At 59.7% G+C, this 22,435-nt stretch overlaps 1 protein-coding gene across 1 annotated transcript in view; it reads right to left on the bottom strand.

Moving 5' to 3' along the window:
- Positions 1-771: 771 nt before the first annotated feature.
- Positions 772-22,435, bottom strand: part of NTN1 (netrin 1) — a 179,019-nt gene continuing 157,355 nt past the window's right edge. The window contains exons 5-6 of the mRNA XM_045570249.1: positions 17,068-17,142; positions 772-1,189 (exon numbers count right to left, since the gene is read on the bottom strand). Coding sequence (XP_045426205.1) covers positions 861-1,189; positions 17,068-17,142 — 404 coding nt within the window. The 3' untranslated portion in view covers positions 772-860. The remainder of the gene's footprint in view (positions 1,190-17,067; positions 17,143-22,435) is intronic.

Here is a 22,435-nt window from a genome sequence, read left to right as displayed (position 1 = left end):
TTGCCTTTGCAACGCCTCCTCCAACAGGCAGCTCCAGCGCGAGGCGGTGACCACCCGGCTTGGGCTTCTCAGGGGTGTCCTTGGGCCCACTGCCCTCCGGAGGGGCCGGGGCTTCCTCTCCTCTTTCTACAGATGGTGAACGCCCCGGCCCACGGCCCCACCCAGGAGGACCAACTCGGCAGGTGGCAGCGGAGGCCGCACGGAGAATGCTGGCTGGACGGGCCGCTGCCGCCTCCCCCGGCTGCCTGCCCGGCCCTTCAGATGGGGCCCAGGTTGTCCCAGCCAGGCGTCCCGTGGGAATTCCCAGAGAGAAGGGGTCGGGAGAAAGGAGGGGTTTGCGTCTTTTGTGTTGGGGTGGTGGCTTGGTCGGGCTCGCCCGGCCCCCCGCCCAGGCTGCGGGCCTGAGAATTCACAGTTCTCCTCACGTCCCCTTCTCCGACACCGACACCGTCCCCCAGCCGCGTCTGGGGCCCCCTCGGTGCGGCTCTGCGCCCGCCCCCGGGCCCCCGGGCAGGCTGCCCCCAGCCCCTCCACGGCGACCCCGCCTCGCCCCAGGGAAGCGCGTCTCTGCTCTGGAAGGAGCCCGTGAGGTAGCTACGTCTTGTCCTCATTTCTCCAGGGCCCGGCCTGCGGCGCACCCCGCCCCGCGCGCGCGCACAGCTCCGGCCGGGGCGCGTGGGGCGGGGCTGGGGGCGGGGCCGCCGAGAGCCCCGCCCCCGAGCCGGCTGCGGCCCCGCCCCCACCCTCCCCCCACTTGGGAAAAGCCCTTGTGGGCCAAGTCCACTGCGGGCTGCGGCCGGGGCGTCCCGCTCGCGCTCGGCCCTGGCGCCCAGCCCGCCCAGCGCACCGCTGCGTCCACGCTAGGCCTTCTTGCACTTGCCCTTCTTCTCCCGCTGCTGGAACTTGCGCAGCCGCCGCGCCCACGTGTCCCGCCACTGGATCACCAGGCTGCTCTTGTCGGCGACGATGCCGCTCTGGTCGGGAGAGTCCTCGGCGTTGCCCAGCAGCAAGTACTTCTTGAGGGGCTTGATTTTGGGGCACTTGCAGGCGATGTCCCGTGATCGGATCCACAGGCTCTGGTCACCGCGGCGGATGCGGCTCGTGCCCTGTTTGTACACGGAGATGATGTTCACCGTGAACTTCCACCAGTCCCCCGCCTTGTCCGCCTTCAGGATGTGGATCTGGACGGCTGCAAGGAAGCACAGGCAGGCGGGTGGGCCACGGGCGGGAGGGCAGTGTGGGTCCCCAGCTCCTGTGGCCAGGTCGGCCCTGCCTGCTCCTGTCTCCGAGAGCCCAGGGAGGAGGCCAAGGAGACCCATCACTGGGAAGTGACTGCAGAGGCTACCCCACAGGGGAGGGAGGGGGTGGCGGCAAAGCAGATCCGGAAACCCCACCTGCTAGTACCTGGGCCAAGGCCACTGCTCCAAGCAGCCTTACTGCCTGTTTTGAAGGTGCCACCCAGCACTGCCTTTGGGGACAATCTCCTTGGCCATTGCCAAGGCTCATTACAGTCCAGGAAGGCCAGAGGAAGCTACAGGTACTGATCACGCCCACAGCACTCCGGTCCAGGGCCATCTGCCCAGGGCTGGTGCCCAGGTGACAGCAGTGCTGGCCACTCCACACAGGCTGGAGGACGGGGGTCTCCTCAGGTGCCTGCATCGCCAAAGGCCCCGATGAACACCAGGCCTCACGACACTCCAGACACAGCTTTGCCTTCGACCCAGTCTCACGAAACCATAATGGGGCCTCAGTGCCCAGGGGCAGAAGATAAGAACCTGCACTTCACTGTGGCCATGTGCCTTTTCCAGAGTGCTGGGTCCTTGCACTACCCTCTGCCTATGCCAAAACTGTCCCTGCCAGGTGGCCTGCCTCCCTCTGTGCCTCTCAAGTTCCCCAGGCCATTCCTCTTCCTTACACTTCTCTGCCAGTATTTTCCCTAGTGTAAGGGTTCCCAAACTGGAGTGTGCATCAGAATCCCCCAGGGGGCTTGTGAAACCACACACTGCCAGGCCCCGCGCCCCAGAGTTTCTGGTTCAACAGATCTGGGTGGAGCCCCAGAATGTGCACTTCTCACAAATCCCCAGCTGGTGCTGATGCTGCGATCCGGAGCACAGTTTGAGAATTGGGGCCACAGAAAATGTTAACAGATGTTATTTCTGCAAGATAGTAAGAGGTGTTTGTAAAAAAGGAAATTCCTTAAAAACAAAAAAAGGAAACTTTGCTCTAATAAGTTCATGAAATACTAATACTAGGTTAAACAAAGTCAAGTGGTTTCTTACTGCAGGACTTTTCAGAACCTTTAATCAACGAATTATGTGCATATACTGGTTTCCCAAACAACCCTGGCTGCAAAACTCTTTGGTTAGTACATTTCAGGCCACCAGAGTCTCATGGTGCCTTACCTGCTAGAGGCAACAGGATCATTTCCCCCTGTCCAGGTGGTACCTGGAGAGACCTGGGCCATGCTCCCCTCTGCTCAGGGGAAATTTAGCCATCTTCCACACCCCCACAGTCAGAACAGAGCCCTCTCCCCTTGCTGAGCCACCTGCCACACCCTGTGCCCCCTACCCCACTGAGCAGAGCAGCTCTGTGCCCTGGACTGGGCCACTGAGTGAACCTGAGCCCTTCTGAAAAAGGAGCAGAAGCCTGAACACACAGAGACACAGGCAGGCTCTGAGGCTCCCGCAGCCACAAGGACATGTCCCCAGGGAACGGTCAGCAGTCATCATACCTCCCCACCACTTACCACTCCAGGCAATGGGTCCACCCTCAACGCAGCCTGCCCTCCCATGCTGGCCGGCTTCTCTCAAGGTCTCTGGGGGCCACTCTGCTCTTTCACTCTCAGGGGAGCCCCCTACTCTTCTCCTGTGCTCAGGGGTATGGGGAGGGGCAGGGACAGCTGGACCCAGGGGCATCCATCGCCATCCGACTCATCCTTCCTGGGTGAGGGAAGTGGCGGATTTTCCCATATTTTCATTTCAGCTGTTCCTGGGCATCCTGAACTTTGCACTCCAGTCTGAGGACTCCAAAGAATGGCTGCCATGGCAACCGTTTCCATGTTTTTGTCACCAAGGGACTCAACACTCAGTGTGAACTCTGGGGTGGGGGGAGCCCTCCAGCCCAGAGAAGTGGCTGGGCCATGTGTATTTGACTGTGCAGACGGAGGTCACCGTGGCAACTGAGTGCCCCTTAGCTAAGCAATGGGGAGCCACCCCCAGCGTCCCTGAGAGCCCCGGTTTCCTCTCCCTGGGACTGAGCTGAATACAGAATGAGCCTCCCTGGGGCTGCTTCTCTGTGAGGCACCCCGGACCCGTGGCGCAGCACCAGTGTGCTCCCAGCCATCTGGGCCGGCCCCACAAGGACGCTGCAGAGGGCACCTCTGGCAGGGACCCCTGGGGAACATGGCTTGGACCCCAGGCCCTGAGCATCTCTGGGTGCCATGGGCTGAAGGGTGTCCCCACAAATTCACACACTGAAGCCCTAACCCCCTGCGCTTCAGAGCGTGATTGTATTTGGTGATGGGGTCTTTACAAGGGTAATTAAGAGCAGGTCATTAGGTGAGCCCAAATCCACCATGACTGGTATTCTCCCAAGAGGAGATTAGGACACAGACGCACAGCGGGAGACCACATGAGGACACGGCGGGAAGGCAGCCACCCCTAAGGCAGGAGAGCAGACGCAGAATGAACCAGCCCTGCCACACCTTGATCTCAGACTTCCTGTCTCCAGAAGTATGAGAAATAAATTCCTGCTCTTTAAGCCCCCGAGTCTGTGGTGCTCTGTCCTGGCAGCCCTAGAAACTGACACAGTAATCTCAGGGGCCCTGAGCATCTGGGGCCTCCGCTTGGGCCAGGAAGGAGGGCAGACCTGGCGGGGGCTCCCAGCATCGCTGAGAAGAGACCAGAGAGAAGCCTGGCTGAACGTCTAGCCTGGGACTGCCCCCACCCCAGGGGCCTTGCCACTCCCTGGGGTCCTGCAAGGGCATGGCCCTTCATCACAGAAGGGCTGGTGACCCCCGCCCCATCCTCCCTGGCCTCTTGGTGTCCCCCTCCCATCAGTGAATGCCCTGGAAAACCAGCCAGTGCATCCAAAGTGGCCACCTGTCCCTGCACTTCCCCAGGCAGAGTTGGCACAGGCCTGCAGGGGAGAAGCCCTGAAAGGTACCCTCCCCTGAACACGCTGCTGGCTTCAAGAATCCAGAGGGACAAAGCAATGGACACTGGTCAATCAGGACAAAGCAACTGGCCCTTGTCCTCCTTCCACCCGGAGAAGACCCCAGCACTCCCGGGGTGGGACGGCACAGGCCCGGGGCAGGGGAGGGTGGTGGCAGGATTCATGTGACTATGCTGGAGAAGTGCCACATTTCCGCTGCCCTTGGCAACGCCTCTGCACATTACACAGCCCACCAAGTATGAGCTGCACACGCAGTGCACGGGCCAAGTCCCCACCGTGCACATACGCTAAGAATATTCAAACTACACGTTGCAACAGTGACCTCAACCAGACCTGCCCTGTGCCCTCCAGGAGCACGTTCATCGGCAGCCACACGGCACACCACCGGGGCTGCTGTCACCTCTGACCGGACTGGGGTCCCCTGGGCTACGTGGAGCCCAGGGCCCTCCAACCCAGATGTGCCTATGATGTCACCCAACCAAGGGGCTGGGCACAGTGGGCTATGGGCAGCTCTGCCCCATCCTGGGACCACAGCCCCAAAGCCGGGCCCCTTATACCTGCCATGGTCTCAACGTTGGTGTCCCCCTAAATACGTATCTTGGAACCTAATACACAATATTAGAATATTAAGAGGTAGGGCCTTTGGGGAGTGACTGAGTCACGAGGACGCCACCCTCACGAATGGCACCAATGCCCTTACACAAAGCTGGCTCCCTCGTGCTCCGCCACGTGAGGACAGCAAGGCAACGCCGTCTCTGAAGCAGAGAGTGGCCCCCACCAGACGCCCAATCTGCTGGCACCTTGATCTTGGGCTTCCCAGCCTGCAGAACCATGAACAATACATCTCTGTTGTTTATTTATCACCCAGTCTACGGTATTTTGTGACAGCAGCCCACACTAGGACACACCCACACGATGAAACTCAGCCCCAGCCAATTAGCCTCAGCCCCTAGGATGCCTGAACCCCACCGTCCTCGCACTGGTGTCCTGAAAGTTGTTCTCAGCAAGGCCAGAACATGGGGATCTGGTGAGGACCCCCCTCCCCACATTCAGAAAGGAGGGACATGAGGTCACTCTCAGAAAGGCAGACTGTGAAGTCAGAGCAGGGAGATGAGAGCCGCGCTGGGACCCCTTAAATTACAGACTGTAGGTTTACAGGAAGAGGGTTGCGGCCTTAAGCCCGAGTGGCCCTTCTCCGAGGTGGAGACAAGGGAGTCCATGAGGTAGGCTTGGCAGGGCCCCCCAGCCTCGCTTGGGGAGGGGCGCCTGGCCCCCAGCCTGCTGGTGCTCTGGCCCCACTCTAAGCTCCCTCTCGGGGTCCACACCGCACGTGCATCCTCTTGCTCCCTTCACAAAGAGCCTGGCTCAGGACAGCTGCAAGTGAGCAGATGTGCCTGCCCCGCGGGGCTCTGCCCAGGGAGGGCTCCGTGCTCAGTGCAGACACAATCTGGGCTGGGCCGTGGGAACCAGAACCCTCGAGGCTGAAGGGATTAGGCTGAGAGCAAGGCCACCTGTGCCCGGTGTGCCAGGGGGAGGAAGCACGTCTGCACACGGAGCAGACGCCCAAGGACAAGCAGGGAGAGAGAGTGCAGGCTTCAGAGAGGCTAGGAGCTGGCCGGGTCCTGGGGTCAGCTGGATTTGTCTCCTGGCCTTGCAGTCCACGAGCTGCCCCACGGCTGTACACTAAACCCCAAGCCCTCCCTTTCCCGCAGCCGGCCGCAGAACCCCCTTAACAAGACTACAGGCAGGGTGGGACAGCAGTCGCCCCCACTCACCAGTTCTGGGATTCGCAGGAAGTTATTTCACACAAAGAACTCTCTCAGCCACCAGGGCAGGGCCATCCATGAGGACTGACTTCCCTTGCTCTAACCTGTCGCCCTGGCTGCCAGGGGCACGCACCTACCCCGCCACTCAGCAGAGGCCCGCACGGGGCTCGCAGGGCTGGCTGTGGCTCTGAGGGGCTGAGGAGGCCGAGGGCTGGGTCTTGGGGGCCGGAGTCAGGGAGGGCAGCCTGTACCAGTGTTAGGCTGGTTCTGGCCAAGGGTGCGGGGCTCAGGTGCCTCGAGCACTCCCCTCTTGGCAAAGGAGGGTGGAATTCAACCTGCCCAGCCCGCCCTCAGGGTCTTCTGGCTGCTGCCTGCTGCATCCCCAGTTGCAGTGCAAATCACCAGCGTGTCTTCCATGGGAGCAGGCACCTGCCCATCCTTCCCGGGTGCCTCAGCCTCCCCCGAGTCCCAGTGTTGGGGAAATTACCGGGCCATCAAAGGCCTGGTAACGTAGGGAGCTGCAGGTCACATCCTGTGCTTGGTTTCCTCCAAAGGGGGACTTGCGGCCCCACAGCAGCCCTGCCTTCTGTCCAGAGCCCCAGTTCATCCAACACTGCCTGTCCCAGCTCCAGCCCTGGCCCAGGCGCCACATCAGCCTGTGAGCCCCGGGCCCCCTGAGGACCCGGCAGTACCACCACCCCGACAGTGCGTGGCAGGAGGTGGTTTGGAGCTGACTGATGCCCCTACCTGCAGGTTTGGGGAACCACCTGCGGGGTCAGAGGTCCCCACCTGGCCAGGTGGTAGCAAAGCTGTGTGGCCAGTGAAGAAGTTACAGATGCTGCTCATTCACCTGCCTGTTGGGAACTGCCACGTGGCAGGAAAAAGGCCCGGCTCTAAACCACCTGCTGAGCTGGGCCCTGGGGCAGTGGCGGGACAGCGGCATGGCACAGGCTCTGGGGGCTGCCGGCCCTTCTCCTCACCCCGGCTAGGCCCAAGCGCATGAGACCCCTCTGTGGGGAGGCTTCCTGCCTCCTGGAGGTCTCCTGGATTTATGGGCTGCTTGGGGTGGCTTGGGTGGCCAGCCCCTTCCCTTCTCCCAGCCATGTCTTCCTGTTGGGCAGTCCAGCTAGGGAAGGCTTGTCACCCATCTGCCTCAGAGACAGCAGCCAGGACAAATGGGGAGAGGATACTACCCCCACAGAAACCATTAAAACCACGCAGCCCCATAAATCTCTCACTATAGAAAGCGTGTCACGAGCTGCAGCTGCTTTCATAAAACCTAGCTCCGACCACGTGCTTCCCAGGCCCCGCGCAGGTAAGAAAGCGCCGAGCAGAGCCAAGTCTCGTTCTCAGGGATGCTCATCTGTCCAGAGAAACATTGAGTCCCTGCCGGGCAGTGCGGCACCGTGTCACAGCAGCACCTGCCCCGTCGGTGTTTATCAAACGAGGCGGAGGGCTGGAGGCTCACAGCTGCCACTGCCCCCTGGGTGGCCTCAGGAATCCCAGGGCTGCCACCTCCTGCCACATGTCCCCTAAGGCCCTGCTGCAGGACTTTGGACAAGGTGGGGACAACCAACTTAGGGCTGGCTGAAGGATGTCCCCTGTGTGCCCCTCTCGCTCACAGCCAGAGCAGAGTGCCTGCTCCCGCAGTTTCCCTCCCCAGTCTCGGTGCGCGGGTTGGTGTTAGGAGGGGAGAGCGGTCATGTGCCTGAGACCACCTTGGCTGCCTGGGGGTGCCCAGAGGAGGGACATCCGGAGGTACGAGTATTAGAGAGCCAGACTCCGGGGACAATATTAGCCCTGTCCCCTGGGAGATGGGCCCAGCCTGGCCTGGCCTGTCCAGCTGCACCCCAGACTCAAAAGTGGGCGAGGTCAGGGGACTGGCCACCTGCTTTGCAAGAGGCTCAAGTAGGGGAGTGAACCTGGGCCCTGCCCTGGCCAGCAGAGGTGCCCTCGCCCCTCACTGTGGGGCTGGTGCCCCGTGGGGCAGCCCAGGGGAGAGTCTGCGCCCAGGGAAGGTCTGAGGGCTGCCTCCCTGTCCTAGCACGATCCCGGGCTCAGCTCCCCACCCTTGAGCTGGGGGCTGGGCCCACCAGAGGCAGGGATGGGGCTGCCGGGGAGCCATCCCGGAGGATGGGCAGGGCTCCCTCCCCCCAGAGGGCCTCACACAGCCTCCGGAGCTGCCTGACCACCCAAACCTGCTTCAGCGCTCCCAGGCTGGCTGGAGTAGCCAGCCCAGCCCCCTGCCCACTGAGGGTGGCAGTGAGGGTGGGGCCTGCTGGGTACACACTGAGAGCCACCCAGCAGGAGGGCCGGGCAGTGAGTGCTCCCCCCAGGCCAGCACCCTCAGCAGCTACGGTCTGGCCCCTGTAGGAGGGAAAGGTGGGAAAGGGCTGGTCTTCCCTGACACAGCCTTGGTCCCGGCCCCCTCACTTCTGGGTCCCTCCAGAGCTCACAGAAATCTCTGTGTGGAGCTTTCTGGCCAGAGGCCCACTAGGACCGCAGGTTTATCCCCACTTCTCAGAGGGGATGGACCAGAACCCCTCAGTCAGCAGTGCCGCCCACACCCATTTCCCCATCAAGATCCCACCTCCAGTGAGCCCCCCACTGGGCTGGCCAGGCTGGCCCTGTCCTGCATGGGGTGAGCATCCATGATCCTCTGCGTACGGGACTCTGAATGCCTGGCAGCTCCTATGAGTCACAAAGCTCCTTCGCAGCTTCCCCAAGGAGACCTAAACACACTGCCTGCGGCCGTGAGGCAGGCACCGAAGCAGGATCCGGAGCAGAGCTGTGTAGCTGAGCCCTGCTGTGGGGCTCAGATCTCAGGGGACGACCCTTAGCAGGGCCACATTCACCCGGATGAGTCAATCCAGGTGCGAGGGCTTGCAAAGGAGCCTGGTGACCTTATGCCATGCCTCCTGGAGCCCCTGCTGGCTACTGGGGAGGGTGGGGTGCCCCAGGGTAACTCAGAGGCCAGAGCCCTGCACGGGCAGAGCGGGGCTGGCGGGTTTGTGGAGACTGGGGCACAGCGAGCGGAAGAAGCCCTGGGAACAGTGTCTGGGGAGCCGAGGTCCTCAGTGACAAAAGCTCGAATCCCACGGGAAGGCCGCCGGGGAGAAACACCTGCCCTGTGCCCCGTTGTCGGTGGGAGAAGCGCTCTGTGATCACTGAGCTACAGGTCCCAGGCGGGCCGGGGAAAACGAGTTGCCTGGCTGGTGTCCCCTGCCCCGCTGCTGCACCAGCACCCTGGCCACCTTGGACAGATCCCCACCCCCACCCCATCCCCAGTCTGAGCCCTGAGGTCCCCATCTGTAAAGTGGCAGGGAATACCGCCCATCGGATGGCCTTTCTGGCCCCTAGAGCCATCTCTGCCCACTCCTCCTTCCCCAAAACAGGAAGATCAGACAGGAAAACAAGCATGAGAAAGGGGCGGTTGCAGATGAGGGCAGGGGGTTGCCCGGGGCCCACCTCTGCCCTCTCTACCGCCGCTGTGGGGATGGGGAGTTGCTGTACCCCTGGGGCTGCCCGTGCCAGGAGGCCCCATCAGCACAATGCACTGACTTTCCTGTGGGCTCCGGGGCTTTTCCGTCGAGCTGTCACTGGGGCCGACTGGCTCTCCCTGCCCAACCTGGTGGTCACCCGCATTCTGCGACCTCAGGCTGACTCACAAGGAGCCAGCTCCACATCTGGCCTCCACATGGGGCTGGCACTCTAGCGGGGAGGTCACATCTGGTGAGGGAAATCAGAGGATCCCCAGGGGGCCGGTGACCCCAGGGAAGGGTCAGCAAGCCTCTGAAACACCACACCACGTGCTGCTGCTGGTCGGCGTCCCGTCCTCTGGACCTGGGACACTGCTCAGGGGAGGTGGCCTCTCCCAGCTGTCACATCAGCTGCCTCCCAGCCTCAGCTGGGACCCTGCCTTTGGGGGACAGCCCCCACGGTGTGTCTCTAACATCTGTGCCCACACCCCAGCCCAAAGGTCGCTCGACACTGTAACCACCCCCGCGACAGGCTGATGGCCTGCCCCACTCTCCACACTGGAAGGGACTGAGTGTGATCAGGAACGGCTACTGACCCCAAGGTCTAGAAAGGAAGCCAGATGCTAACAACGGGGAGAAGCCATCATTTGCTGAGAGGGCGCCTGTCCCTGGGGCCAGCTGGAGACCGGAGCTGTGGGACCCTCCCCACCACTCCGGCTCATCTGACCCCCAGCTTGAGCGACGAGACGAGAGCCGAGCCAGGACATGGTGCCCCCAGCACCTCCCCCACTGCCGCCTGATCCACCGCAGCTCCACGTAAGCCACCGCGGTTCCCGCCATGGCCTCTCCTCCACGCCCACCTTCACTCAGCTTGGTCTCCCCACCCGCCATCAGGGACCTTCCCGGAACCTTCCTCCACCACGCGGCCATGCCCACCACTGGAATGGCTGTGCCAGTCCCATCTCCTCCACCACCGACGTCCTTGCCACCGCGCCCAGCACCTCTGGCCGGTCACCTTGGCTATCCCTAACAACATGGTGGCCTCCCCTGCTTCTCTGCAGGTGAGGATGTCTTGGTGGCCTCTCCTCGGGGGCTTATCAGGAGCTGTGTCAGGGTCCCGTTGGGGCACCCGTTCCTGAGCTTTCTACGGGACTGTGCCGCGCTGCAGAAGCTCGACTCCCTGGCGTGGGGAAGAAGGAAGATCTCGGGCCATGGGGTACCTGATACTGGGCATGGTATTTTATCTTGCTAAGTCTCAGGGTCGCGTTGACGGCAATCTCTCCTTCACAGGGTGTCTGTGAGGATTAAATAAGGATAAGAACAAAGGATGGGACGTGCCCGGGGCAGGGCCTGGCAGGGGGACGGAACGGTTGCTAGCTCGGCAAGCCCTCTCCCCTGGGGTTTCCGTCGCCTCAGGAGGTCCCAGGGCACACGGGGGATGCTGACCTGTCAGAATTCTGCTTAGGTCCCCAGGCCCACCTATGTCACAGGGCCCCCAAGAAAGCACGCAAGCACACACGTGTGCACACGCACAGAGCCTAACAGACCCCGCTCCTCCCCACAGACGCCAACAGAGCTTCCCCCTTGAGCTGTATCCTCAGAAACAGTCCTGCGGGATCTCAGGAGGAACACTTGAGACAAATCATCTTGTGAAAAGCATTTTGATTTTTCCATCTGGTGGTGCCAAAATGTCTTTCAACAAAAGGGGTGACTAATAAACATTTCTGGGAACGAATAATTTTTCCAAGAACTGGCAAAAGTGAGATGATCTCACCTTTCAGAATGTAAGCTGTCTGTCTTCCTCCTTTCTGAAGCCCGGGGAGAGGGAAGAGGCAGGCGGTGGCACCCAGGCCACCTGAGCGGCAGCTTGGGCCGGGCAGGAGCCCCGGTGTGTCCCCGGGAGCTGGGGTCGCTCTCGGTGAGGTCGGACTATTCCTGCCCGAGGACGTGGCGGGTGAGGCTGGCACCCATCTGCCTCTCTCCAGCCTCCTTGGGCTCCACCCTTGTACCCAGCACCCCACATTCACTCCCCTCCAACTCCACCAGCCTGTTCTCCCTCGGCCTGGGATCCCCGCTCTGCCCAGTGACCACGGGCTACACGGCTCCCTCCTCAGGAAGCCTTCCCTCCCCCACCCTCCAGAGGACGGGCCGTGCCCTGCGTGTGCCCACCTCTGGCTGCAACCTGGCCCTGCAGCCACCGTCCAGAGCCCTCATCCGTGTGGCCATCTCCCCTCCTAGACTGTAGGCTCCAAGAAGGCCAAGACCATGTCCCTGCCTATCTGTAAGCTCAGCACCCAGGGCAGGAGAGGGCACACAGCAGGCGCTCAATGAATGCGTGTAGAGGGAGTGGCTGGGAGTGGGAATGGGTGTGTCAGGGACCAGGACTTCTAGGGACGTGGGTTGCTGTGACGGTGTGTGCGTGTGTGCATGCACACGTGCAGCAGCTACGTGACGTGGGGGACGCTGTACAAACACAAGGTGAGTGACGACCGGACAGTAGCGCAGCACAGGGATGAGAGGAGAGGAAGCAGCAGGAAGGGGCAAGAGGAAGCAAGGGGCGGCCGGGCTGCAACACGCCACTGGCAGAGGGTTCCGGAGCCGGGGCCCCCAGGTCGTGTGCCCAGTGTGGGAAACTCCAGCAGGGACGTGCCCTGCCGGTATCTGGGCTGGCCCAGTGGGACACAGACTTTGTGGAGGACACGCACACAGGCACACTCGCTCAGAGCACCGAAACAGGGGCAGGGCCCCTCCGCAGCTACACTGTCCTGAGAAGTTGGCAGGCATCGCTAATACGCTTGAAAATAATAAAACTATCTTCCGAGAACAACCTTCCCCGCGAGGCCTTCTTGTTGGCTCTTTCTCAAGCATTTGCAAGAGGAGCTGGAGTCCCCTAGAGGGCATCAGAGGACTGAGGTGGCCCCAGGAGAGGTGGGCCAGGTGACGGATGACAACCTCACCCTGGCCCCTGCCCTAGACATGGCACTGGGTGCAGTGGGGCCGTGACCAGTGTCTCACTTAGAAGGACACTGGGTCCCCTGGATGACACCTCCATTAGACAGATGAGGAAACTGAGGCCCAGGCTGCTGGAGCTCCCTGGCCAAAGTCACAGCAAATTAGGAATCTACGTCTCCAACGGGAATGGAACGGGCGCCCCTCCTGGTCCTGGGGACCTCCAGATGTGGGCAGCATGGCAGGGCCTTGGCACCGAGCCCACCCCACAGCCCTACCCAAGCTGGGCCCTCGTCACGGTAAACGTGCCCGCGAGAACACAGGGCAGGGCTGGGGCCCCCAAGCCAGCAGCCCGGTCACTTCCCACAGGGCCCCTCCCCCCCAGCCTCCGTCCCCCGGCACGGCCAGGGACAGCGGAGTCCAGACCCGAGCTCTCCAACAGCACCTCGACAGGCCTCTCCCGAGCCTGCCGGAGGAGGACGGGGTCTGGGGCTGCCAGCAGCAGGGCCTGCTCTTCACCCAGCAGGGGCAGCCAACCCGAGGTTCTAATTAGCAGCTTCTGGAACATCCCAGTGCCCTGGATGAAGGAAATGTGTTTCCTAATTGGCCCCCTGCCGGGGTGTCAGTCAGAGACAGGGATTATGCAGCCTCCAAGCGGAGCCCTTCCCAGTGGCCAGGCCTGGCCTCCCACGCTCTCACCCCCAGGCCAGCGCCTCCTGTCCTCCTGCTGGTCACCTTCTCCTGGGGCTGGGTCTGCCCCGGGTGTGGGAAGGACCCCCCACACACCCACTTCATCCCGGGGCCAGGGTCCCAACAAAGGACACCCAGAAAATTCTCCACAAGGCCCAGCAGAGCCCAACCCAGAGATCTCGCCCCCAGACTCAGGGTGAGGCCCGCGCTGCTGAGCTCCTTCCTGGCCAAGCCACGCTCCCTGGGGCCCTGCCACCCCCCCTGGGGCCCTGCCACCCCAGCCCCGGGGCCCTCTCGAGCCTTCCCAGAAGCCTACGGGATCCCTTTCCAGACGCTTTTCTTGTCCTGCCTCCTGCCTGGACACGCAGGCTGAGCTGGGGTGGAGGTGACTCCCTGACATTTGAGCGACCCCAAGAGTACCAAGGAGTCCTGGAACCAGAAACCCCATCCCCCCAGGAGTTGGGGAATAGGAGGGGGCGGTGGCAGTCCTGGCTGTGAGGCCACAGGCTGGGGGCACATGAGGAGGACATGAAAGCTGCTGGCACCCCAGCTGTAGCCCCATCAGCTCCCTGAGGGTCACCTCACACTTTGCCCCTGTGGTTCAAGTTTTGCCCGCAGCAGAAACATGCACAGCTGGGTGTCATGCCCGGGCAGTGGGGCTGGGGCAGGAGACGGGTAGCCGCCATGAAGTCTGGAAAGGGGGCTGCCAGGCTGGGGCAGGGGTGGGGAACCTGCGGCCTTAATGTGAAATGTGGCCTTCTAGGTCCTTAAGTGCGGCCTTCTGACTGAATCCAATTTTTGCAGAACAAATCCTTTTATCAAAAGGGGCGTAGCAGAGAAAGACGAAGCTTTTCTTGCCTCCTTTGGTGCTTAAGAAAGAAGAATCTTGAAATCAGAAGGCCACAGCGTCCCCACCCCTGGGATGGGAAGAAAAAGGCCAGGGGAGGCCGCTGGGGAAGGAGCAGGAGGCTGAGGAAGCCACCTCACTTGGTGGGCCGTGTCCCCATCTGTGACCCAAGGGGGCTGCAGCCCACCGTCCCTGACACCTGCTTCACTCTGATAACCCACGAGGAAGTCAGGTGTGCAGCAAAGGGAAGGCCGAGGCGGGGACAGATGGCCGAATGGTACCCAGAGGCTGCATCCTGGTCCTCCCTGCCCCAAGAGGGGCCCACAAAGGCGTGGGGCTCGGGGGCTCCTCCGAGACTATAAAAGGAGGTGTCGGGTTCGGCAGGTTGGGGGGACCTGCCTGCTGGGGGTGACGGGCCAGGAGAGCTCGGAGGGGCCGAGGTGCCCCTGGAATACCAGGCAGGGGGCAGAATTCACTGGGGGGAACCAAGTCAGAGGAGAAAGCCTGACTGAGTCAAACAGAATCAGGGGATCTGTGCTGGTAATTTCCACAAGTCCAGTTTTTCCTTTTTTCACTTGCAGAACAGAATCGACGCTGCAGGTCGGCGCTCTGCAGGATCACTGCTCAGCCACCTCCTCTCCCAGGGCAGCCACGGAAAGGGTCTAAAACCAAACCAGCAAACACAACTGTCCCTCCCCCAGCAGGCCTACCTCTACCTCTTCCTCTTCCCTCCTGCCTCCCTGCGGTGACCCATGGCCTTGTGCAGGGAAGGGGAGGAAGAGGAGAGGCGCAGAGCCTTCCCTCTGTGACCCCGACTCCTCTGGGCCTGCTGCTTGGCTAGGAACACGGTGCTCGGGTCCCCAGATCCAAAGCCTGGAAAAGCTGCAAACCCCTCAAGCCCTCAGGCCAAGTCCTCGTCCCCCAGGAGGGCAGGGCAGGGGCCCCGCCTCGAAGTCCCCGGCAGACACAGACGCTGCAGACCCAGGGCTGGGAGGATGTGGCCCCTGAGGCTGGGGGGCCACATGAGCTTTTTTCAAAGCAACCTGGGGCCCCTCCTTGCAGGTGTCACCCTGGCTTGGAGATAGCACTTCCTGTATCTTAAAGCAACCTCAAGTTTGTTTTCAAAATTCAGGTTTATTTTCCCATGGGAGTTCCTGCCGTGTCTTGGGATGTGCATGCATTAAAGGGGCTTTTAGGAATTTCCTGTGGACCCCAGAAGGGCCTTGAATGTTGATGCCATGGCCTGACAACTTCTGCCAGTCGCTCCTGCGTCACCCTGCGGGGCCAGGCAGCCTGTGTGCAGGGGGCGGGATCGCTGGGGTCCTGCTCCGGCTTCAGTGTGGGGCGTATGTGCATGAATACTCGCGCACACTTGGTAAAACAAGAATGTTTAAAAGGTTCTCAGCATTCCTTTGGGTTCCTTTGGGCCTCATCATTCCCTGCATCATGCTAAAAGGTCCTGACCATTGTCCTTACTAAAGAGAAAACCTCAAGTCTGGTTCAAGCAGCTGGTTCAACCAGCACAGACTGCCACGAGCCTGCCAGACACCCTCGCGGCCAGGGAAGGGATGGCACGCGGGCTCCGGACAGCGAGGCCTCCTCCGTGGGGGCCTCCCTCTCCCCTACTCCTCCCACTGCCATTTCTTTCCTCCCTTTTCCCCCGCCAGGTCGCTTCCCCAGGAGCCCGTGGGGCACCTGGCACCTGGCACTGTGCTGGGTGCTTCCCACACACGCTCAGTAGGTGGCATCATCTCCACTTTCCAGACAAGGAAACTGAGGCTCAAATAAGCAACGGGACACATGCCAGGTCCCCCGAGAGGGGCACGGTCAGGACAGCCTCGGGAAGCCGGGCAGGAGAGCGAGGCCTTCCCAGGGGCCAGCAGGGCTGCCGGGGCCCAGGACAGGGACGCCCTTCCGGGGCCAGTGGGAGAGGGGATGGACAAGACGGGGCCACGTCTAGAGGGAGTGGGGAGGAGGGTGAAGGCAGGTGGAAGGTGACAGACGTGGACTATCAGGGTTTGGGAAGAGGAGACCCTGCCCCAGGCTCAAACAGCCTGGCCCGCCAGGTCGGGAAGAGGCCCCTGCTGGAAGGGGCCGGCATTTAGGGGCCCGGGGCTCCTTCCTGGCCTACAGTGGGGGCCTCAGCCACCCATATGGACACCCTGGTCTGTACTCAGGGGCCTTCCCTGCTGTGCCAGTGGGTGGCTGGATGATCCTCTGGGGACTTCTGTTGTCTCTGGTTGTGAAGCCACCCCCAGCTCTCTGCACACACTGCCCCGGGCAGGCTCCCTGATTGCCCCCCACCACAGCACCCGCGGCCAGGCCCTGACCCTGCGTCAGGTGCTGTCTGGCCAGCCCAAGCCTCCGACCAGCACAGACACTCTCAGGGTCCAGAAACCACACAGCTGGCTCCTTACCCACCCCCAACGGGACGGGCTGGCACAAGGAGAGTCCCAGTGAGGCAAGAAAGGAGAGCTGGACAGGAGCCTGCTGTCCCCAGGGCACAGTGAGAATGGGGGGACAGGACACACCCTATCCCGGGAAGGGGCCCCTCTGAGGACACAGGTAACAGGCAGGCTCTGCAGGGGGCTCCTGGGGCTGTCTGCCCCATAGGTCCCGGCTGGACAATCCCCTTTCTCTGCATTTGAACTTCAGGTGCATCGGAATTACCAGTGAGCCCTTTAAAACGCAGGTCCCCCAACCCTACTTGTAGCCCGGGGGCACATGTGAAAACCCACCAGGGAGCTCCTACCCCCTTTCTGATGCCTGAAGGGCTTCACATTAACCAACACACTAGGGCTGAATGCCCATGGCACGGATGCGGACACAAAGTCCAGAGAGGTAAAGTGACTAGTCTGGCCACACAGCTCCTCAGAGCGAAGGCAGAGGCCAGCCTGGGCATCCCACCCTCTGGTGGGCCCCCAGCCTGGGTGCCCGTCTGCAGAACACGGGGAGAACCCAGGCCACTGGGGCCTCTCACGCCCCATTTCCGAGGGCCAAAGTGGAAGACATGAGAAATTCCCAGGTGTGGGATCCGTCCAGCTAGGTTCCCATCGGTCACAGGGACTCCATGACCAACACCCTCCTGGGGCCACCCAACCCCAGCTCCTCACTGGCCATGTGGCTCTCTCCCCTCCTCCCCACACAAGGGACCCTCACTCACCATAGTCCTTCTTGCAGTACTTTTTCATGTTAATCTTCAGCTTCCCTTTGGAGGCCTTGCAGTAGGAATCGCAGTCTGCAGGGGGTGGGGGGAGCACAGACAAAAACTAATTAGGCTGGCCATGAATAGGCCGCGGGCAGAGTGGGAGGCCGCCTCCCTAAACACCCAGTGGCCTGTGATCCCATGGGCCAGGCTGGGCGGGCGGCCGTCCAGGGCAGGCCTGGCCTTCTAAAGACGCCCCAGGACAAAGGGCCCCCGCCTGACCCACCCCCCCCCCCCCCCGTCCCCTCCCGGCCTGACGAATCCTTTAGCCGCTGCCTGCAGCCGCCCTGGCCTCCGTGAGAGACTCTGGGGGCTGCCGTATTGTGCCACCCAAGGCTTCTGAGCACCACACAGATTCTCCCTGTTCTTAAGATGCAACTGGAGCCTGATTAAAGCCGATAGAGGCCTCATTGTCACTCCGCACCCCGGGTCTGTGTCAGGCGCTGGCTTTCATGGCGCGGAGCCTCTGGCTGGGGTCAGGCCCCAACAATAGAGGTCACAGAGGAAATTAGCAGCCCATGAAGCATTAGAAAACCCCTTTGGTGTCCACTCTACTGGAGTGTGCAAATAAAATGCCCCACGAAGAAGAGTTCAGTTCTAATGGGCCCTGCTGCTGAGAGGCAAGGCTGCCGGGCCTGCGTCCACCGGGTAGCACTTTGAGGGCGTCCAGGACCCAAGGAAGAGCCGGGCAGGCTGTACGGGGCACCAGGGCCTGCCAGCCATCGGGCCTGTTCTCCTGGGAGTAGCCTGTGTCAACCTCCTAAATGCAAACCCTCCCACCTTGGCCCAACCATGGCCTCTCCCTGCCGGCAGGCGAGTTCTGTGCTCTGGACAGGAGATGCGATGCCTTCACTAGGTCTGCGTGTGACGCCTTGGTGTGCTGGCCCCGCCCGTCACAGAGGCCCAGCAAATGCAAGTCTCCCCCAGTCTGCCCTGCCCCCAACTACTCAACAGGCTGGAGCTCATTCAACTCTCACAACCATGCTTTGATGTGCGAGTGTTATTCCCATTCTCAGACAAGAAAATGAGGCCCAAGGAGGTTAAGCTGCCTGCTCAATGCATTACAGGTAGCGACTGCTGCAGCTCAGCCTTGAACTTGGGTCTGAGATGCCAAGATCCCTGAACCTTAGTCAGGCCATGCTCTGTCTCTGTGAACACTGACAGAGTCTCTCTCAGTGTGAGCAGGGTGGTGAGCCCAGAACCAGCGGGGAGAGATGCCCGGTATTCTGGCAACTCCCAGATTGCTTGGGGGGAAGACCGGCCAGGCCAGCCTGGAGGCTGCGGGGGGCCCAGCCTGCTCTGGGAGCAGTAGCAGAATGGGCTGGTGGAAATGCGCTGGGTGTGCGTCCCAGTGAGGTGTGGGGAGAGGACTAGGAAGGTGAAGGTTCAGCATACATGTGCACATACACAGCTGACTACCCCAGGAACAGGTGGCAGCCACCCTCCCACCCTGCAGAGAGGAAAACCAAGGACAAGGTGGGATAAGGAGTGATTTGTGTGGGAGCACAGGGCAAAGCCCAGGGAGGAGGGCAGGCCTCCCAGTGCCACCTGCACCCCAGCCCGGGCTTAAATCTGCAGGAAATATTCACAGGAGACCTCCGCAGAGCCAGCCTCTGGCCCTACAGAGGTGGCTGCTTCCTTCGAGGTCCCGGGATGCACTGATGGATGCCTCAATTAAAGTAGACACAGCTCTATCCCATTGCCCTGGGAGCCCAGCCCCGGCGGCCGCCTACTGCCTCCTGTGCCAGCCTCTTAGGGCCCCCAATTAGGAGCTAGTATCAGGACATGGAAGAAAAACAGCCCCTTCCTGCTCCCCTGTGATCCGAGCCCTCGGAACCCTCAGGATGCCCCTGCTCTGCGGCACTGAAGGCCACAGTGCTGGTCTCTCCTGCCAGCTGGGCAGCTGGTTGGTTACTGGAGCAGCGACCTCTTGGGGTGCAGGGACTGGGTTGTCAGAGAAAGGAGCCCTCACTCTACTGTGGCCAAGCTCGAGAGTTTGAAACGAGAGGTGACGGCAGCCCAAACACACAAGTCACGACACCATCGTCACCACCGCCACATTTCCCCGCTGGGAACACCGGCTCTGGGCCACGTCTCTGCCAGCTCAGACCCAGATGACGCTCGCAGTAAAGCCACTGCTATGGCTGAACCCAGGCTGTGCGTAAGTCCTGGCGGTCCCGGGCGAGCTGGCTGGAACCCGCCCCGGCTCTCTGCACTTAGGGAAGCAAATTGGAACGCGAGCGGTGCTGAGTGACGTTATTGCAGGGACAGCCTTGAATCCACTCTCGTTGACTTCTTGTTTTTCTACGAAAGCCGCTGGCCCACATCAGAGCTTCCATTTCCGATCAGGAGGAAATCACTTTCAGCCAGCTCCCCTCCATGGGCTGAGATGCGCCCCTCTGTCTCAGCCCGAAGTAGAGAGCCGGGGTCAGCGGAGACGGTGACTTCGAGTGCATCGGCTCTTCCGAGCCTCAAAGGAGGCTTTGCAGGGGGTAACAGGGATTGCTGTGCCCAGCTTAAAAATGAGAGCCCAAAAAGGTTCCAGAGTATCCAGGGGAGAGGCAGAAGAGTCCTAGAATAACTGGCCCTGTACCTTCAGCATCACTGTCCCAGCCTAGTGACCTCTGCAGCTCTTCCATCCAGAGCCACGTAGCCACCTGGGACAGAAATCACCCTAGAATGTGCAGCATCCATCCCCACCTAACTAGAAGGCGCTCCCAGACCCTGCTTGACCAATCAGTCATCACCACGAATACTAAGTCTGCACCTTGGTAACAGTGGCTACTCCCTCGGTACTAACGAGTGTCTGGCACTGTTCCAATGGCTTTTGACCTCCATTTTACAGATGAGAATGTAAGTGAGAGGCAACGCTGCCTCAGCTGCCCACGGTCTCATGCCTAATGAGGCAGTGGCTGCAGGACCCCTGCTCCTAGCCCTCGTGTTCCCAGCCCTGACTATACAGTGGAATCACCTGGAAGTTTTAAAACACACAGATGCCTGGACCCCACCCCAAGGAGCCTCTGATTTCCTTAGTTGAGGGAGTGGCCTGAGTGCCTGGATTGTTAATGCTCCCCAGGCGATTCTAACGTGCCTTGGTCAAGGGCAGAGCCGCTGTCTGAACCAGCTGTGAGATGGGGACAATCTCTGCACCCACGACTTGCCCAGAGCACCCAGCTTGGCAGAGGAAATACCCGGAGGGGTGGTTGTTGACTCAAACTGGCAAGTGCTCACATAGAGAACCTCAAGGGACTTGCCCTTACAGAAAATGATGACGGCCTCTGAGCAACCGCAGCAGTTGCGTTTGGGGGGGGGTGTGGGGGGGGGGTGGGGGGGGGGTGTGTGTGTGCGCGCGCGTGCATTCTATGAGCAACCGCAGCAGTTGCGTTTGCTGTGTGTGTGTGTGTGTGTGTGTGTGTGTGTGTGTGTGCATTCTACGTTCTCTGACTTCTGTCTGGTCACTGTGCTTGTTGCACAATGTCCCTGGTCCCTTCAGATTTGCTGATTCTGATTTATTTGTGACCTAGGAAAACAGAAAGACCAAGCTTGTTAGCATTGTACGTAAAATACAGGTACATAGGCTTGGAAAGAGAGGCTGAAATGTTCTCCTTTGGGTACAGTGAATAAGCTTCAGACCACGCACACTGTGACAGCTATTTGGCTGCTTGTGGACTCTTTGTTTAGGTTGTATTCCAGATAGCTGAGGTCATTGGACAAGTGGCCCCTGGATAAGGAAAATGTTCCTGTACGTTCTTCCTTTATCAGATACACACACAGCTACGGAGATGGCTTCAAGATGGACAAACCACCGCTTTGAAATGCGGCTTTGACTCCTTCTTCAAAATGGCATCTACTTGGCAGCCACTCTTGTAGCCTCTCCTTGTTTTGTTCCAAAATAGCTACGAAGACAATGAGAAACTGAAAATTCACACTCATGCCAGAAATAAAACTCATGATGACCCAATGCTGGGATCTGGGAGCAATCTCTATTAATTAAAGGCAGATGGTGGTGGAATAAGCAAAACCTGTTCAGGTTTCACCTCAGGACGCAGCTCTTTGTCTGATGAACAGAAAGATCCAGTAAAAAGGAGGATGACAGAGAGACAAGGACCATGAAACGAATAGGAAGCAGGCAGGCACTGGGACGACCCCTCTTCCATGGAGGGGAAGTTTAAGGAAGGGTAGGGACTGGAAGGAACTTGTATTTTAATCTAAATCATGGATGTACAGAATCAGCAAATCAGGCAGTGGAGATAAGAGAAAGACGCCACCTGCCCAGGGCAGAAGGAATCCAGGTAACGGCTGGTAGAAACCAGGAACAGAAGACGAGCTGTGTGTATTCCCTCCCACTCTCCTTAAATTTGAGCTGAGAATCCAGCCATCATGGTAGTACAGGGATCTGCAAATGTTTTTCTGCAAAGGGCCAAACAGTCAACATTTTAGGCTTTGAGGGCCACATGGTCTCAGTCACAACTATTCCCCTCTGTTGCCTTTGGTTTTGTAGCTCAAAAACAGCTACAGACAATATGTGACCAGATGGGCGTGGTAGACTAAATAACTCTACAACAACACAGCCTCTGTGAGATAGAAGAAAGCCATCAGGGGAGACAAAGCTGAGCTGAAAAAGCCATATGATGACACAAGAAGAGAGGATTTGGAAAACAAAGACTAAAACAAAAATCTAAACACCCAACAGTGCAATTAAAATCTACTTTGGAATCAGCAAAGAGAAAGCAGACTATGTGAAACTGATTCAGAGACATGGAGAATAAATTAGAGAAACTCTCACAAAATTTAGAGGAAATGGCATAAAGGCATGGAAAATATGAAAAAGAAAAGATAAGGATATAAGACAGAAAGTGGGGAGGTGAAAGGATTAGGGGAGAACTACAGCAATAGCCAAAAGGAATAGAAACAAGAATCAAAAATAGTATTCCTGAGCTTAAGACAGAACTACATATGCAGAAGGAAAAGGCTCACTGAAGCTTTTCAAAAGTCAAGGAAAGGAAACCAACACCCAGTCACATCTTTGCAAATATGAAATACCAGGATAAAGAAAAAATATATACAGATTAAACAACAACCACCACCTGGTCAGATGATCATGGAGCATGGTCTATAAGGTCTTAAGGGGAAAATTTATGACACAAGAATTTTATACCTAGCTAGACTGTCTTATATACATGTAGGCTACAATAAACAAAAGATATTCTCAAGTGTGCAAGGGCTCAGAAAATATTCAAATCATGTATCCTTTTTGAAATAAGTACTTTACGTGAGAATCTTTTCCAACCAACTATGAAATGAATGAAAAATAAGAGCTTAAGAG

Source organism: Lemur catta, chromosome 15 (genome assembly GCF_020740605.2).
Source record: "Lemur catta isolate mLemCat1 chromosome 15, mLemCat1.pri, whole genome shotgun sequence".
Lineage (NCBI taxonomy): Eukaryota > Metazoa > Chordata > Mammalia > Primates > Lemuridae > Lemur > Lemur catta.
Note: the sequence above shows the minus strand (reverse complement) of the source record. Positions and strands in the feature narration are given on the sequence as shown.